General features: G+C 35.5%; 1 protein-coding gene across 1 annotated transcript in view; it reads left to right on the plus strand.

The window, feature by feature from the left end:
• Positions 1–17,349, plus strand: part of LARS2 (leucyl-tRNA synthetase 2, mitochondrial) — an 87,448-nt gene that overhangs the window by 24,837 nt on the left and 45,262 nt on the right. The window contains exons 6-8 of the mRNA XM_069860002.1: positions 1,466–1,555; positions 5,666–5,809; positions 16,579–16,686. Of these exons, the coding sequence (XP_069716103.1) occupies positions 1,466–1,555; positions 5,666–5,809; positions 16,579–16,686 (342 nt within the window). The remainder of the gene's footprint in view (positions 1–1,465; positions 1,556–5,665; positions 5,810–16,578; positions 16,687–17,349) is intronic.

A 17,349-nucleotide genomic window follows, 5' to 3' on the forward strand; every position in this document is an offset into this window, starting at 1 on the left:
TTTTTTTCAGAGCAAAGCACAAAGATTTAATCAAGCAACTGTTTTTCATGCCCAAGTCTTCACATGCTGTGCAGAAGACTTGCCATTAAATGTCTCTGGTCTTGAAAGCCTCTTATACACACTTTTGAGGCATAGCTATTCAAAGTTATTAATTGTTCAAAGCAACATTCCAGCACTGGAATATAAAGTTGTAGAAAAAGAATAAAATTTGTATGCTAAGAGTGTTTCAGATGTCATTTGAATAGCAGCTGATATTCCTGATGTTGTGTGTATAGGAAGCTTAGGTGATGGGAGAGCCTGGGTGAAAGACATTTCTCTTTTGGAACTATTTTACGTAGTTGATAACTATTTGCAAACAGAATAAATTTTATCAGTGGCTGGCTGTTAACCTTGGAACTCTAAAACCAAGAGAAGTTCTTGATTTAAAGTTCAATGTAGTAGTCCTCTTCCACTTCAGTAAGTACAAATGTGGTCAAGCAGAAAGTTTATAGAAACGTTTCTTCTTTAAACAAGTCCAAGTTAAATAGGAAGGCTGTCTAGGAGGAAGGTGTGATTTGTTTATTGTTACGTATTTGTAATTGGAACTTAAAGATTAAGTTCCATGGTTGTTTACACTTTGACCAAACTTCAAAATATGTGGGTGAAACTGTATGTGTATCCATTGTGCCCAAAAAACACTGTGCTTGTGTTCAGAAAACTGAGAATCTATAATGACTTAATCCTGTAGTCATCTTTGCATATTGAGATGTTTATTTGGCATGCAGGGTTTTGGGGTTTTTTTGTGACTTTTTCCATGACATCAACCCACAGCTTTCTCCTCCCTGAAGCTGACCTTTTAAAATAGTCACTTTTTTGACCTTTGACTGTGACATATCCTTTGCAAGTCTTTCATCTTGAAGTTTAGAGTCTTACCCTGTGTTCATTCCCGTCTGCCCCATGTGCTCTATTTGTCTGCAGCCTCAGTTCCTCAGTCCTGTTCTGCTGTCATCCTGGATCTACTGCTTCTGCCGTAGGCTCCTCCAGTTTGCTAGCTTCGCTGCAGCCAGCTCTCAGCTGCCTCTGAGCAGTTGACAGACTGTTCCTGTTTTTCATTGCTGAGCAACAGAGGAAAAGGCAGCATGGCTAAGATGCAGTTCTACTTTCTTCTGCTTTTGCTGTTTCCCTGGTCAGACAGCTGTGGCAATTTCCATTCATTTTCTGTTCTTATATCTATCAACATTGATTTCACAGGGTTCTTATATCCCGTGTTAACAGGGAAATTTTCCTTTGCACATCAGACCCACACAAAGCCCATGTTCGCTAGGTTTTTGTACAGGTGAATATCACTCATTATAAACAGTACCCAAAATTGCATTTATGTTTTCTCTGTGACATCTTTTATACACTCTTGAATTAATTAAGTTTAAAAACATAAGGAATTACTAAAAAGAGCTTCAGGAATTTTTATTTTATTTCATTTCTGCAGGAAATAACCACTTGCTTACCAGAGTACTACAAATGGACACAATATCTCTTTCTTAAGCTTTTTGAAGCTGGGCTAGTGTATCAGAAAGAGGTAGGTACAAACTTTGACCTTTAATACTTTGCAGGTGCACTAATTCAAGTCACTCGTGGCACATTTCTGGATTGTCCATTCACGTTCATTAAGTGGATATGTATTTATTATGCTCTATTGGCTGTAAATCACTTCAAAGTATATTTTTTTATATATAACTGAATTTTATATATAGGTGAGTTCTAAATGTAATTAACTAACATGAATAGTTATGTAGCAAGTCAAATCAGAAATTTTTATTGTCAATGATTTACATTGGAGTGCAGGATCAGAATATAGCTGCTATTAGTTTATTTCATGGCTTTAATATGGAATTTTCTAGGTCTTAAATTTCCTTTCATTGAAACATATAAGACGATGTGATCATAAGGAGTCTGTTTAGCAGCAACACTATTTAACTGTATGTTACTGTGATGCTGTCTCAGAACTGATAGGACTGGATAGTTGGAGATCATGTGCCTAACTGTCCAATTCCTAGACCTCATTTGTAATCTCCAAGATGTTATAGATCTATTAGATGCTGTAAGACTATCACAGCTGTTTTTCTTAGAATAGATTAAAAAAATGTTGACCCTATAACATTTTGTAAATAACATCTATCAGGCTACCTGAAAATGGAAGAGTTACATTAACTTCTTAAGCAGGAGGTGAAACAAAGATGTTAAATGGGCTTTCCAAAGAATTCTCTGTATATCCAAGGCAACACAGTTCCAAAATATGTGAACAGTTGCACCTAAGCAAAGCTGCAATTCAGTGAATGTTTCTAACTTAAAATGGAAACTCAAGATTTCTGTAATATGCTTTGGCATTTCATTTGTATTCTGTAGAAACCAGGAAACTCCATAGGATATAATTAGGGGCGTCGTCTAATTGTTCTCTGAACTCGGAGAAAGAGGTAGATGGCGAAAGGTAGCATTTGGAATGGTGGGGTGTTACTGAACTACTTCTTCCATTTCTATTGGCAAGATATATTCAGAGATCTTAAATGACAACCAGCAAAAAGATTAAATATTTGATATGTCCTAACATGTTGGGTTTGGGGGCAGGGGTGTTGTATTTTCTGTAGTTATTTTCTTTGTAGTAAAAAAATGAAAACCCTAGCTTTGTCACAACAAACTTATTTTTATCTGTAAATTTGTTTCCTTGACAAGTAATCCCAGATGAAGGTTTGTTGCTTTGTTGGAAGCAGTGGTGATATGCAAAATAAATTTTGCATGCAGGCTCCCAGTACTGTGGGATCTTGGAGGCGTTTGGGTACCAGTGATTGGATCTGCTTCCCTCTTAAGAATCAAGGATCAATTTGAGGACTTAAATCAACATCTGTCTGCTTGTTGGGAGTAAAATCTCTGGTGGATATAAACCAGTTGCTTTTTGGCAGGAAACAGATGGCAGAGAGAACCTGTAGCCCTGGGTCCCTTCAGTCACATATACTTAAAGCAGGCATTTATCCCATGTCTTCAGCCTACCTGCAGTATGTGTTAGGCAATACTTTTCCACAGCTTGGTCTTCTGCTTTACAATTTCATTGTGGTTACAAGGAGATAATTCATAGCTTTACTGTGGTGATAAAAATAATACATGTAGAGTGTTAGTCTAGTTAATAGTCTGTTACAGGAGTATGTGTGTCTGGCCAGAGATTATCCTGGTAGGGATACACAAGCTTGGTATATCTGGGAGCTGGAATCAGTGAGAGTTAACAGTGTCTGCCTGGGTGCTGCAGCATCCTTAGAAGACATCTTTATTCGCTGTAGCAAAATCCTCTCTCTCTTCTTCCAGCAATACTGATCTAGTCAATGTACTATGGAGATTATTGACCTGGCCAGATGTGGGTGTCTAATTTCGATTGAGATTAATTTGTGCCTAGACTCTGGATTTCGTTTAGGTATCTGTAGACTGAAGTGGAACCATAGACACCAAACCTAGAGATGGATACCTATGCTATAGATAACTGAAGTTAGAGATGATGAATCCTATGTTAAAAGCATATGGTCTGCATTGGTGTAGTGAGGAGATCTAAATAATTTGTGGTCTCTATACACTTTTGCACTGTGATTTCTTTGTGTACGTATCATTTAACAGCTTTCAGAGGCTGTCATTGTCAAGAAGTTGCCTGTGTGAAGTATGAGTAGGAACAAAGGATTTAATGTAATATCCAGGCTCTGGATATTAGTCAAAAGGCTGTGAGAGATGGAAGGATCAAAATGCACTCGCAAACAAGGCCTTTCAGCTGTAGACTTTTTAAATGTGTATTTGCTTTGTTTTGCCTGATTTATTTAAATAAATCTTACCATTATTAATCATGAGGATATATTATGCTAAGTAATTGTACTCATATAGATCAGTTCGGTTACCTTCTACAATTTTCATCATAAATTTGATCCAATATCAGCAAAACAGAAACAGTATTTTTTCTCAACTTTGAGTCATAGCCAGTTTAAAACATGCATATGCTAATAACTGCTTTGTGAAACTGGCATTTTATTACTTCTTAATATTTTATTACCTATCTTTCTTTAGCTGTTATTTTAATGTAGTGGTGTGAGTTTTTTCAGAACTTTTGGATTAAAAGATATTATTTTATAGCCAACTTCATTATGTTACATCATTACTGAAGAATTTATGTGTATGGAAAGTCTAGAAATTAGATCTGTATTAGTGGAATATATTGATTGCTTTTAATTTCCCAATTAAGTTTTAGAAGCCTTTTATAAGAGACAATGTGGTGTTATTGGTTGGTAACAGATAAAAGATAGGCATACTGTAAAAAGTTTGAATTCCAGTGACACAGTGAATTCACACAAGCTTTGTTTCAGAGTGAGTTTATTTTCATCAAAGAATGACTTTTATTTGTTTCATTATAATTAATTTTGTATAAATCGATTTAGGTGATCAGACTTCATGTGCACACACGCACATATGCACTGATAATCAGCAACACTATTCCTAAGGAAGAGGATCCATCCATCTGTCTTCCTGCTGTCCTCACTATAAGATTTCTAAACTAGTTTTTATATTTGCTCTTTGTAAGAATATGTAACATATTTAAAACTAAGTAGCATCAGTTGTTTGAGAACCGGGACATTTCTGAAGGTCATCAGTGATACATAAAATGTAAAGTGAGGAGAGTGATTTGTTTTCAGATCGAGATACTAAGTTCTCCCCATATCCAAATAACACATTTGAAATTTTCAAATAATGTCTAACATATTAGAATGCAATGAAGCTGAAGCTACTGTCTTGCAGTCAGGCTGATTTAACTTTGATTTAATTCAAATACTAAGTAACACTTAAAATAATGGATTACTCTTCTTTATCTCTTTGGGGTTTGTGTGGTTGGGTTTTTTATTCTTTCTGTTAATCTTTTTTCAAATTAACGTCTTATATGGAACGCCCCTTCTGTTACGACCACTAGGATTCTGTTGCATTCTTGGATCCTTCATGATAAATTATCAACTAAATTGTTCAGCACTGGAGGGAGGGAGTTTGATTTTTGCTCACTCTCCAGTGTGTTATGTCTTATATTTCAGTTAGCAAGGTTTGTAGAGTTGAACACCAACATTTATTTTGCTTTAAATTTTCTTTAATGTTTTTGTATTGATAAAGAAAGATGGTTCCAAAAGCAATTCAAGCATTCAATAGAAGTTATGTACAGGAAATACTGACTCTTTCACTTGAAATATAGTTGACCACTATAATACTTCTTTGTGATTCTGTCCTCTCAGTTTGGAGATCCTCAGTTATTCATGTCCCTCAGTCTCTGTGCTTTTAGATTTGTGGTGGACAGCTGTTAAACATCAGACTGTGTAGTTTGCAGTACAGTCAATTGAAACACTTACCTATTTAATATTCAAGTGTCAGCCTATCCTACTAGCATGACCAGTCAAGGCACATACTGCCAGTTCCATTCTTGGAGTTTCTGAGTTCTGAGAAGGTGGAAATTGAAAACATCCTCAGTTGAGTCACTGTCACTGATTCAAATGGACGTTATAAAAGCATAGAAAACTCCGTGTCCCGAGGAACGTTTCTAGGTAATTCTTCTGGTGTCTGAAAAGTAAGATGCTGGCTTTGAAATAGCTACTGAAAATACTTTTTCTTCCTGCTACTTTTTTAGGCCTTGGTTAATTGGGATCCAGTGGATCAGACTGTTCTAGCTAATGAACAGGTGGATGATAATGGTTGCTCATGGCGTTCAGGAGCAAAAGTGGAACAGAAATACCTCAAACAGTGGTTTATCAAAACTACTGCTTATGCAAAGGTATGAGAATATATTTTTTGGAAGTTACGGTAGCACTTAAAAGAGGTGAGTTTTCATCCAGAGATATTAATCAAGCTGAATGTGTTCTTTTATATATGCCTGTTTGTGTAGTATATAATTTTATAGTAATATATGTGATCTATCCTTGTGTATGTATATAAAATTTATTGTTGCTAAAGTCTTTCTGTTCACATCTTTAAGATTTTAATTAATTGGTGTGGGATTAAGATTTGAATTTTTTAAAAAAGCATAATATAGAGGTGAATGAGTGAATTGTGCATTCACACATTGTCTTCCCTGTTTACCATTAAGTGCTTTGCTGCATATTTTGAATGTACAACCATGCAATCTTTTGAACTAGAAACTTGTTTAGCTAGTCAGCCCGTTGGACTTATGAGTGTGGTATAAGCCTCTTGTTAACCTTCATTTCCACATGTCTGAAGCAGAGTTCTTTATGTTGAAGATCATCTGGACCTTCTGTTATACTTTACTTCATTCTCTATTTAATTATTTGTAATTTAAAAAATATTTTCAAGTTATTTGAACATCTCCCTTTTTAGAAGCTCAAATTTTTATTGTGATGGCATAGCACAGTTTTCACACCTAGGAAAGTCTTAAGCAAAACTTTTGGTTTTGTGCTCTGTGAGATAAAAGAATCAACTTGCTGTTTTATCTGGGTGAAGTTTTTGTTCCATCCAAGTTTTCTATGTATTAAGACTTCAATTACAAATTGAGAAAGTTATTTCTAAGAAAATATTAAAAATCCATCTTTGATGTTTTTTGGAGGCTCAGAGGCTGAGATTCAAGAGACCAAATTTCTACCATCATCTAAGGATAAGAAATCCAGATCTGACTCTAGGTCCATTCATAATAAAGAGAAAAAACATCTATATCCTGCCTGATGCTTTGATCTCACACACACAAAGAAGGTACTTGAGGTGCATGTTTTCTGTGATTGTGCTGTCTGTTCTGGCAGTAAGGAGGGAACATTTGCTGTAGTGGAAGGAAAAATGGAGTATATCTGAGCAATCACAAAATGAGCACAATATTCTGAGTGTTTTCTCGGTGCTCTTGTCACCATATTTCATGATCACCTTTGTGATGTTTCAGAGGCTGCCTCAACTCACTGTTTCCCTCAGTTTGAGGCTGGAGCTTTATTAGAGTTCCTACCTTTGCTGGCACATCTTTTGTCTATTTTCTTTATAGAGGTTGTAGGAAAAATGGGTGGTATTTCTGGGTTGTACTCATAAAGACCAAAAGACAAGACTGAGGAGTTTTTCAGTAACCTTGAAAACGCCCTTGGCTTACAGGGTTATTATGTCTTGCTTAATATCCACTTCTAGGGAGGAGGATTCATCTATTGTCTTTAGTCTCTAACCAAAGAAATGTCATTACAGGAAAAGCATCAGCTCATGGGCTGATCATGTCTCCCACATGTCATTCTCCAGTAAGTAGGCTCAGCTGATAATGCGAAGAACTTGTGCCTCCATAGCAACCTCTCATCTTCCCAAAGAGGTTACTTCAGATTACCTACCTACATGAAGGGCAAAAGTGCAAACAACCCCTTGTTCTTGAGCATCTTAGTGGCATCATGAAAGACAACTGCTTCTACTTCTCATCTGGGGATAAATATTTACATCAACCTCTACAAAACCTTTATGCATAACTGCAGAGGTCAGTTGAGTACTCTACAGATCTCTCTGTTTCCCAAAATTTTGTTCTGTGCATGACTGATATTCTGTGAGGTGTATGATAGCTGATGAATGATGCCACATTGCTCCAAGCTCAAGTGCTTTGGCGAGCGTTGCCTTCATGTGCTCCCACTTCTTGTACTGTGACAGATGCTACCAAGTATCCGCAGGTGGTTTGGATTTTCGTTTTCACTTACCCTCCACTGACTCCCATTTTTGCTGCTTTGGTTCTGGCATATTTTGAACAGTCTCACTCTGCTTCTTTTGGCAAGGGTTTTAAACATTTGGTTGTAGAGGGGGGAAATTACATTTTTTTCCCCCACAAACCTTGAAATAAGATAGCAGATTACCAGACTCTGCTTCTAGTCCAGTATCTGGTATTTAGATGGATTTCATGCTTTAGAAGATTAAAATAAATAAATTCTATTTTCCTTTCAAGTTGCAAGAGGCTAGATTACATAGCATGTTATATCTTATTTTCTGAAGACCATTTTGTCCCTACAGTTCTGAGTGACCCATGAACAGCAAGCTGCAACTGAAGATTGTCCATTGGAGGGAGACTGCCTCTGAGCTAATACTGGTCAAGTACTTCAATCTCTTAGAAGTTCTGCACCCACACTGATATAACCAGGAATCTTCACAACAGCATTTTAAGAGAAGCCAAATTACAGATCTTAAATGCTACACTTTGGCTCCTCTTTCTGAATATCTTGACTAATTATCCTCAAAACTCAACTTTCCACACATTTGTTCATTCCTTACAGCAGTCATCCCTGTACTTTTCAAAGGGTGAAAAGTCATTTCTTCTAAATCTGATTTTTTTGTATGCTTTTTCTTTGATTCAAGCTGTTGACAGTTGTACTGAATCCATATCATCCTAAATAGTGTTTGAACAGCTATCCCTCTTCCTACCCTGTTCCTCAAGCCTTCTTCCCCACCTCTTTTCAAAAGCCCTTGACAGGATGCTCCACATTTTACAGAGCTTGTCCTAACAGGACAGGTGTGGAGGATAGAAACATCTCTTTAACTTTAAGAAGCTAAAGATCTTTAATCACTAATATGATTTTAGGATTATAATATTAGTGGTGATAATATCTTCACTTCAGCAGGGGGGATTATTTCATGTCTCTTAATCTTGAACACATGAATTTCCATAAAGAGATTTTCCTGTCTTACATTCTGGACCAGAATCACTACCACTACAACTTCCTTTTTTTGAAAGTCTTTCCTGTTCAGAGACTTCAGGTATTTGTGCTTCTAATGATAAATATGTACAACAATTAGGGTTTTTATCCTTAGCTGACATGTTGACAATGAACACACATGTCTAGAATAACACCAGGTTCTTTATGGATCTCATTTCCCCTTTTCTTCAGTTGTTTGGGACTCACCGTGAATATGCGTATAGTGCCTTCTCTGCAGTTATTTTCAGGCACCTGAAGGCTCAGGATACTGGGGTAATAAAAGCATATTTACACAAGCTGGGCTTAGATGGTGAAGGTTCCTTAACGGTGCTCCATATGACAGACTCCTGTAAATGGGAAATCTGGGAGGACATTATGTAGATGAATGGGACTTGCCTGACCCCAAGGTCTTTATTCTTCATTTCTGAGTCAATTGCCTGTTGAACGTCTTTTGTCTAGCATTGCTTCTTTTGAAGGTATTCAGAAGGTTAAGGCAAGATGGTGCCAGATCCATGTGGTCAGAATCATTCTGATCCAAAGACCCGTGTTTTCTGTTAGCATACAGTTGCTTTTAGGTCTTTGAGGCATACTACCAGAATTCATATCAGAACTCACCTGGGCCTTGATTTCCTTTATCTTCACAGCTTGGACAAGTTCATGGGCACGGAGCAGATTTATTCATTCCTTATGCAAGATGTTTGGGAGAAGGTAGAGAGCTAACTGGTTGAGGCTTTCAGTGAGTTGTATGGCTAGATCTCAGTTATCCACTGAAGTTTCACTACTTCTTATTTTGAAATTAAAAAATGGGAGGCAGTAAGCAATTATCTGATAGTGATTTAATCCTTGCATCTTTTGGGGAAGATTTGATTTTTTTATTTTCCTGCTGTGGCTGGTTTTAGACTCAGATGGTTAGTATTCCTTAAGTATATTCTACTTCTCCCACTCATTTTCTCCAGTGAGGCCTTAATCTAGTTTCAATATCTCATGGAGAAAACCATTCGATTCTGGTCGCCTTTTGCTTTGCACCTTCACAGTGACTATTATTTCTTCTGAAAACCTTATAGAAGTCCAAGGCCAAATGTCAGAAAATTCCACCTTCCTTGCCCTTTTTCTGCAACAAGGCTCTCTGCATATATGTTCCCTGTTCCTCTCAGAAGTTATCCCTGAATTGTGTTTAAATTGATATAGTAGGAAAGCATGTTGAAAAAGAGCTTTATTTCTAGTAACTTTTTTTCTGTGTGGCTTAGAGGAAAATGTAAGTCTTTATTTCATAACCATGTTTCATAGACAAAGTTCCATTTAAAATAAACTTAATGAATCTGCTATCCCCTAATTCTTCATGCAAATTACCAGTTAGCAAATGAGTGAATATGAATGCATACAACTTATTCTCTACTTGGAACATCCACAAATTATTTCGTTGTAATTATTCAACCTAATTTATACTGCATATTGATGATCTTTCTAGTCATCTGTGTTCCTCTCTTTCACTCATTTATCATTTTATGGTTTTGCCTGTATCTTGCAACCTTAAATTAAAACAAATGCTACTAAGGATAATCTTCATCTGTAATGCTTTAATTATTAGTCAAATAGCAACAAAGATTTACATAATCATTGATGGGCGGTGAAATTATCTCATGTTTTACTGGAGTCTGTTTCATTCCTACACACGCTGTTCTTTAGATTTCTCTTGTGTCCAGAGGAATCATCTTCTGTGTATTTGCTTTGATTTCTTTATTGTTACTGCACCAGCCAGTCTTTCTTGAAATAAAAAATGCAGCAAATAAAGCATTGTTTGCTCACAGGGCAATTTATCGTTGACAATGAATCTTTTTTGAAGGTCAAAAATATTGACCATGCTTTAAATGCTTAGGAGAAAGCATTTTGGTTATGTAAAGTAATAAAAGTAATCATGACCTATTTTTTAAAATGTTAAGTATATTTGAAATGGCCTAAAAGCTTTTATGGATTTTTAAAGAACATTTTAATTGTCATTTTTCTTTTGACAGATTTCTGTGATAAAAGTATAATGCCTTAACTGATGGTATTGTTATTCAAATTGTTGTCTGTGCATTTAAGATGTTTTAGCTAAAACATTTAGTTGCTATGGTTACCCAGCTGAATCTGTAGGCAGATTCATTGGAAAAATCTATCTGTAAATGTTAGTATTTTCTGTGTGTACCTGTAAATCGCTATGTGGTCTTTTATGCAGTCAACTGAGTCCTGAATCTATAAGGTTTGTCTTTGCATAGTACCTTTTCTTCCTAAAATAATTTGATACAATATTTTTTCATATTTTGCTTTTCAAAAATCACCTAAATAACCAGGAAATTATCTTTTTGAACAAAATAAAAAGTAGAAACAACTTTGAAGCCTCAAATTTTGCCTTAAATCATCTCCCTTTCTGCACAACAATAAGACAGCATATGTATGTTTAATTTAAATACTAGCAGAAGTGACAGAGCCTACAAAATTGTGCCGCTCTAATTTACCGTTGCCATACAGATAAGTAGTATTCTTTTTCTTTTATTTTTTTAATTTTTCATTCATACATTCAGAGACAAATCCCTACATTCTGTGAAGGGCAGGAATGTAGATGTCTAGCATGGTGTGAACTCTATGAAAGGGAAACAGCAAAAGATCTACAAGTTCTTCTCCAGCTTTTCTCTGGATTTGCACTGTATCTGACAGCCTCTTTGTCTGGTCGGGAATAGAATTGGAATTGTTTTATGTTATCGTGTTTTCCTTGTTTTTATTTATGTTCTATTTTATTTCTGAGATATCAAGCAGAGTGGCAGTGAAATGTAATGAAACTGAAGTTCTGCGTTTTAGGATGTTAAGATCTTGACAGTACTTTGGATTTTATAGCATGAGCTAATGCCTCATCATTGAGGAAAATAGAAGTGCTGGCTCTTTAGATTTCATGCTTTGCATCTGATTTTTTCATTTCCCATGCTTGAGTTCTTGCTCATGTTGTCTTCTTCCAACAGAATGGGCCTGAGAAGCCTTACTTTGAAACTCTTCATCTTGAGTTAGGCTGAGAGCTCTCTCCTGGACAGGGACAAAGAGCACTCTCCCCACAGTTTGCTTAGCAATTCATTAATGAAAAAAAATGACACCTGTTTTGTCAGCTTAGCAAGGCAGAAAATTGTTTGTGGATATCCAGACCAGGCTGATCTTTTCATCTTAGTTTAAACACAGCTAAACACATTTGATGCTACAGGAATATGAATTTAAATTCCTGTTGGTATAAGATTAACCGAAACAGTGAATGCTCAGTGCTGCTAAAAATGATAACAAATGTTTTAACAAGCTTTTATATTTATGGAATGAATTACTCATTTATGCCAAAGACGCATTTCATTATAGTGGAAAGGGAATATCTTCTCTTTGATAATTGCTACAAAGAGGATAGCTCTGGAGAGCAAATCTGACTTTACTTTTTACTTTTGAGGAATAGTTTATTTGCCTCAGTTCTTCATAATCAAACCAGAGATGTGTATCAACCATAAATTACATGATAAAGAAAGGGGAAAACTGATGGTTCAGATATTTACAAGGAAGAACTTTTAAGCACATACAGCATCTGTGTTGTTGCTCCTTTTTAATGTTTGTTTTCAGTATACTTCACACCTGGGAAATAAGAGTTAAAAGTGACCTATGATAGTACAGGCAGAAATGACTGAAAGTGGAAAAAAACCCAAAAAAAGCAACAAAAAAATGAAACAAGGAGAAATTGAATGCAAGCAGAAGCTGTACTGCATAATCACAGTAGGAACTGTGTAACAGTGCGCAAAATAAAACAGTGGGCAGCCTAACTTCAGTTTTACATACCTTAGTTAATATATTAAGTTGTGTTGAATGATTTTATGTAGTCTTTAGCTTTTTTTTTAGTCCTGTTATGTTGCAAGTTTGTCAAAATTTTTAAAGTATCTTCGTGGAAAAAAGAGTAAACATTTGGCTTTATAGCTTACATTTAGGTTTTTCACTTTATTTCGTTTACTGTCATGGAGGAGTTGAAATCTTCTCACTAAGTATGACATTAGTGGCAGACATTGATCACACTAAAAATTTCAATTTCCCGAGTCAGAGACTGATTTTTTTCTCTGCTCAGCAGAATTCTCCCTCTTTTAACTACAAGCAGAGAGGGAATTTCGGAGTTGAGATACACTTAGGAAATTATAAAACACTTCTGTTCTTTAATTTTATTTACTTTTTTCTGCCTGAAGATTGTGAAACTGAAGTTCTGTTTCTGTACGAATTTTCAAAAGAATAAACAGCTGGATATATGAGATCAGTTTTCCACTTTCCATTATTTCTAGTTTCAGACATGGTCATTGTGTGATGAATTTTCAGCAAACTTATCTTGATTTTGTGACTCTCTGCTCATCTGAACTGGTTAACTTTCATCTTCTAGCTATGCCAGAATTTTCTAGGTGTTCCGAAAGAGTGAAGCAGTACTGTGAACATCAGTTTATCCTGAATGTTTAACCTCTCCAGCACTTAAGTCAAACTTTCCCAGAGGTTTAAAAGCCTTGAAGTCATTCTTATCCCTGAATGTAGCTTTGATTTCTTTAGCTTTTTCATGACTCTATCTTCAGATCTGAAAGACTGCCAAAATGTATTTACGCTTTACCTTGACTTGTGTTTAATTAAGATGGGAATAATTTCTCCTGTAATTAGATGTTTTTGTTTTACATTTTATCATCTCTTCCCGAGCCATGAAAAATGAAAGTATAAAGACTGCTCCATAATGTTTCCAAGTTTGTCACTTTAAATCATCCACAGAGATTTCAAAATGAAATTTATTTGATAAGGTTATTGCTCTCTGCTTACTGGATTGTAATGCTGCTATTGTTCTTTGTCCCTTGCAGAATCCAGCATAGTTTTACTTTTATTTACTTGCCTGCGTGCTGGGAATCTTCTTGATTGCCTTTTCTGGGTTACCTAGTTAACACAGTGGTGGCACAGATGACTAGGAGTTAGATACATGCCCTTAAGGGTCAGAATTTTTGTTTAAGGAATTGTGTCAGTACTTCCAAAATAACAATTGGAGCCGAATTCATAAGATGTTTTACCAGATGTGGCAGTGATATTAGAAAAGAATGTGGAGGCAAAATTCATGGAGTTAAATATTTAACTCTTTAATGATTGGCTTATTATATTCAGGAATGCTAATGTTGGTCAGATTCAGTTCAAGAGTTTCCTAAACTGGCTACATATAACTTTTAAAAATTAATAATAGTTTTAACATGTATTTACAGATTTGTGATTTTGCAGGGTGTAATATAACTGGATTTGAAAATGAAAGGTTTTTTTTAAAGGGTTTCCATTAAGCAATTTTTAAAAACCTCTTTATTTGCATGGATGAATTTTGAATGTACAATGAATTAATGGGTGTAAGAATTAATGTGCTTTTCTGCCTTCCTGTTAATGAGTATCCTAGGTTAATTTATCATACAGAAACACTTACTAACATGCTAGCAGTATACATACAATATTTTTTTTTTGCCTCTATAACAATATGTAAAGTGTTTGCTTTATATATATTTAATTATCTACTCCACCTGCTATTTGTAGCCTTGATAAGAAACCGAAGTAGTGTGTTGATTACAAAAGAACCATAATTCCATATTGAATTTTTTAAGGTTTTTTGTTTGTTTTTGTTTTATCATACTATACTACTGCTCATGTGTATATAATGGTTTGTCTTTGCAAACCTTGGCTTGTCATCATGCAGAATAAGTTTTATCTTTGTTCAGGTGAAGCTTCAGATGGAGCTTATTGATTCTTACTGTATTTAGCTGCATGAAGCAATTGCATTATTGGGAGAAGAATGTGGCTAAGTCAGACTGTAGCCTATAGTTCCTAAAAAGGCCACCTAGAGTTCAAATCATTATCACACTGGTGTTAAGGATCTTGCTGTATTAATCCTGCAGTGAAAAACATTTAGAAAGTTTAGCTGGCAAGCAATTACAAGCTGTACAGTTTCAGTAGATCGTATGCACATTTAGCTGCTTCTGCCAGCAAAATGTAATGTAGATTAGGGTGGATATTCAAGCAGAAGAATTTATAAACATCTGCTAATGTGTCCAGCAAGTTCTGTACGTACTGCCACAATTTCACTCTTTCTAAAATGCATAAAATTCTTACAAAGAATGTTTCCAAAGTGCTGTATACTTGTATCTCTACATCTATCTATATATCTCCAGTTATTTATTATGCTTTAGTAGGTATATATGTACATGGGTTTCTCATGGAAGATAAAGCTTATTAGTCTCTGCAACACTAAAATTAATAAGACTAATGAAATTTGGAATTCTCTGTGATATGGTATACTTGCAATTGTGAGCTGCAACTGATTAAAGTTACAGTGTGTTTCAGAACCTTCTAAAACCTTATCACTCTTTTATTTATAAATCATCAGAAAATGAAATTGATTCGTAAGGATGCAGAAAGCAATAATAATCCCAAGTGGTTGTGTAATTTTATGATTCATGAAGGACATATCCTTTGTTGTATTTTGAATTATAGACATACAACAGAGCAGTAACTAGAAAGTAATCTTTATAATGTCTTTTATGCATCTTACTTTGAAATATTTAAGAATGTAGTTAAAATGCAAGAGTTGGGGGGGGGGGCAAAAAAAGAGTTGTGTATTCACTGACTACTATGTAATGACCCACTGTTTAATTTGATCAGCACGTAATAGCTACTGCCCATTCTTGCAGGTTGTTGTCAATCAATGAGATAAGAAAGAGCTTGCACATTTGGTATTGGGACCAGAGTTGAAGGAAAAATTATTCAACATGTTACCTTATTCTTAGACTTTAACTGTAATTGTTCAGTGTATCCACCATCTGTCTGAGTGACTCATGCCTCTGGCTGTACTCTGCCAAAGTACAGAATTTGGACAGTCATGGAGTATTCTTAATACAAATTTGAAATTATGAAGTGAAAAATGAGATGAGCTTTGAGTTATCCAGCCCTTTGTATGTCTTCTCCTTTACTTCTTTATAGATTTCTTTTATTAAAAACACACTGTTCAAATGGTTTAGGCAAATATTAGTTGAATTGGAATAGTCTGTTATGCTTCCATGCTACACATCAGAAAGCTCATAAATATATGGATCTGTCTCTTCCTTAGTATAAATATACATAGAAGTTACAGGCTGGTTGTTAGACATTATGGCTAACAAAGGAGCCAACACTTAATTTCTTCCCTGCTGCATAATAGGTTATACTATTGTTGAAATGATGATGTGGGGGTTGGGTTTTGGTGTTTTTTTTAAAGGATGATATCACCTAAAGATCCCACTCAATTTTACAGCCTGTTGTTCTTGCTAAAATATCAGTATGAAATATGAAAAATACATAGGCAGCTGGAAACTCAATTTTGCCATTTTAGGTCAGAGCTTGAAAATTTTAGGTCATATGAGTGTGTTTTATCTGGTTGCCATCTCCGTGCTGTTGCCTAGAATAACTAATCCAAGTGCAGGTTTCATACCTGCAAGCACATCTCTTATGTGTCAGTAATCTTGTTCAGCCTATTAGATCATTTAGATTTCCCACTATTTACACCCACTGGGAATGTTTTCTGTTTGTTTACTTATCAGGTTTTTCTTTTGTGTTTAAAGTTTAGCCCATTCAAAAGGAAGGCCTCTTTTAATAGCAGTAGGATTTCTGTTGGATATGTCTTACTTCTTGGCTTGTGCCATGTTAATTCTGTTCTCAAAGAGATTAATTTGGAGCAGCAGCAACAGTATAAAAACAGCTCACTGTGTTTTTACCAGCACCTTATCATTTTTCTGTTAGTTATAATTAAATCCATAGTCTTAATTTGTACACTTATAAAAGCTGAATGTTCTAATTCTTTCGTTCATTGCATCAGGCTATGTTTGATGGTTTGTCCGATCTCCCTGAGTGGTATGGTATAAAGGAAATGCAAGCAAATTGGATAGGTGACTGTGTTGGATGCTCTCTTGACTTCTTCCTAAAGGTAAGTCAGAAATATCAATGCTGCTATCTTGATTGGGCTAGCCACAACCCCTGGAATGCGTGATGGGAACAGATTTTCGTATCAAAAAACCCCGAAACCTGCTAAAAGAGATTATTGTATGTTCGTGCACAGACCAGCACAGATCCTGAAGAACACCACTTGTGGATTGAAGACATGCTCCTTGCTGTCCTCCTTAGGAAAGGGTTTGTGTGTTCCAAGTGCAACATTAGATGCAAATTGGCTGTATGTATTTGTGTGAAAATACATGCCAACTAATAAGCATTCCTGAAAGCCAGGACATTTAGGGGAGTACTACCAAAAGCACTATCAAGTAAGACTGCACAAGTCAGCCCTTGGGCTTCAGAGTTTTATTTTGCTCATTTACTTTGATCTAAGATTATACAAGTGACTTCTTATTTTGAAATACTGATTTTTGGGGAACCTCAATTTAAGATAGCTTAAGCTTTCTTAATACTTCTGAGTTGTACACTGCTAGAAGGTGTATTTTTGTGTTTAAGGTTTTTTTGACAATTGCTTCTGAAAATGTATATCAATATCTATTGTAGAAAAATCTCATCCTAAAACCCCCCATACACTCCACAGTTAATCGACTGAAAAATATAGAGTCTGTTGATAGTGGTGGGTGATAATTCGTAAGCAGTC

This window comes from Phaenicophaeus curvirostris, chromosome 6, assembly GCF_032191515.1.
Source record: "Phaenicophaeus curvirostris isolate KB17595 chromosome 6, BPBGC_Pcur_1.0, whole genome shotgun sequence".
Classification (NCBI taxonomy): domain Eukaryota; kingdom Metazoa; phylum Chordata; class Aves; order Cuculiformes; family Cuculidae; genus Phaenicophaeus; species Phaenicophaeus curvirostris.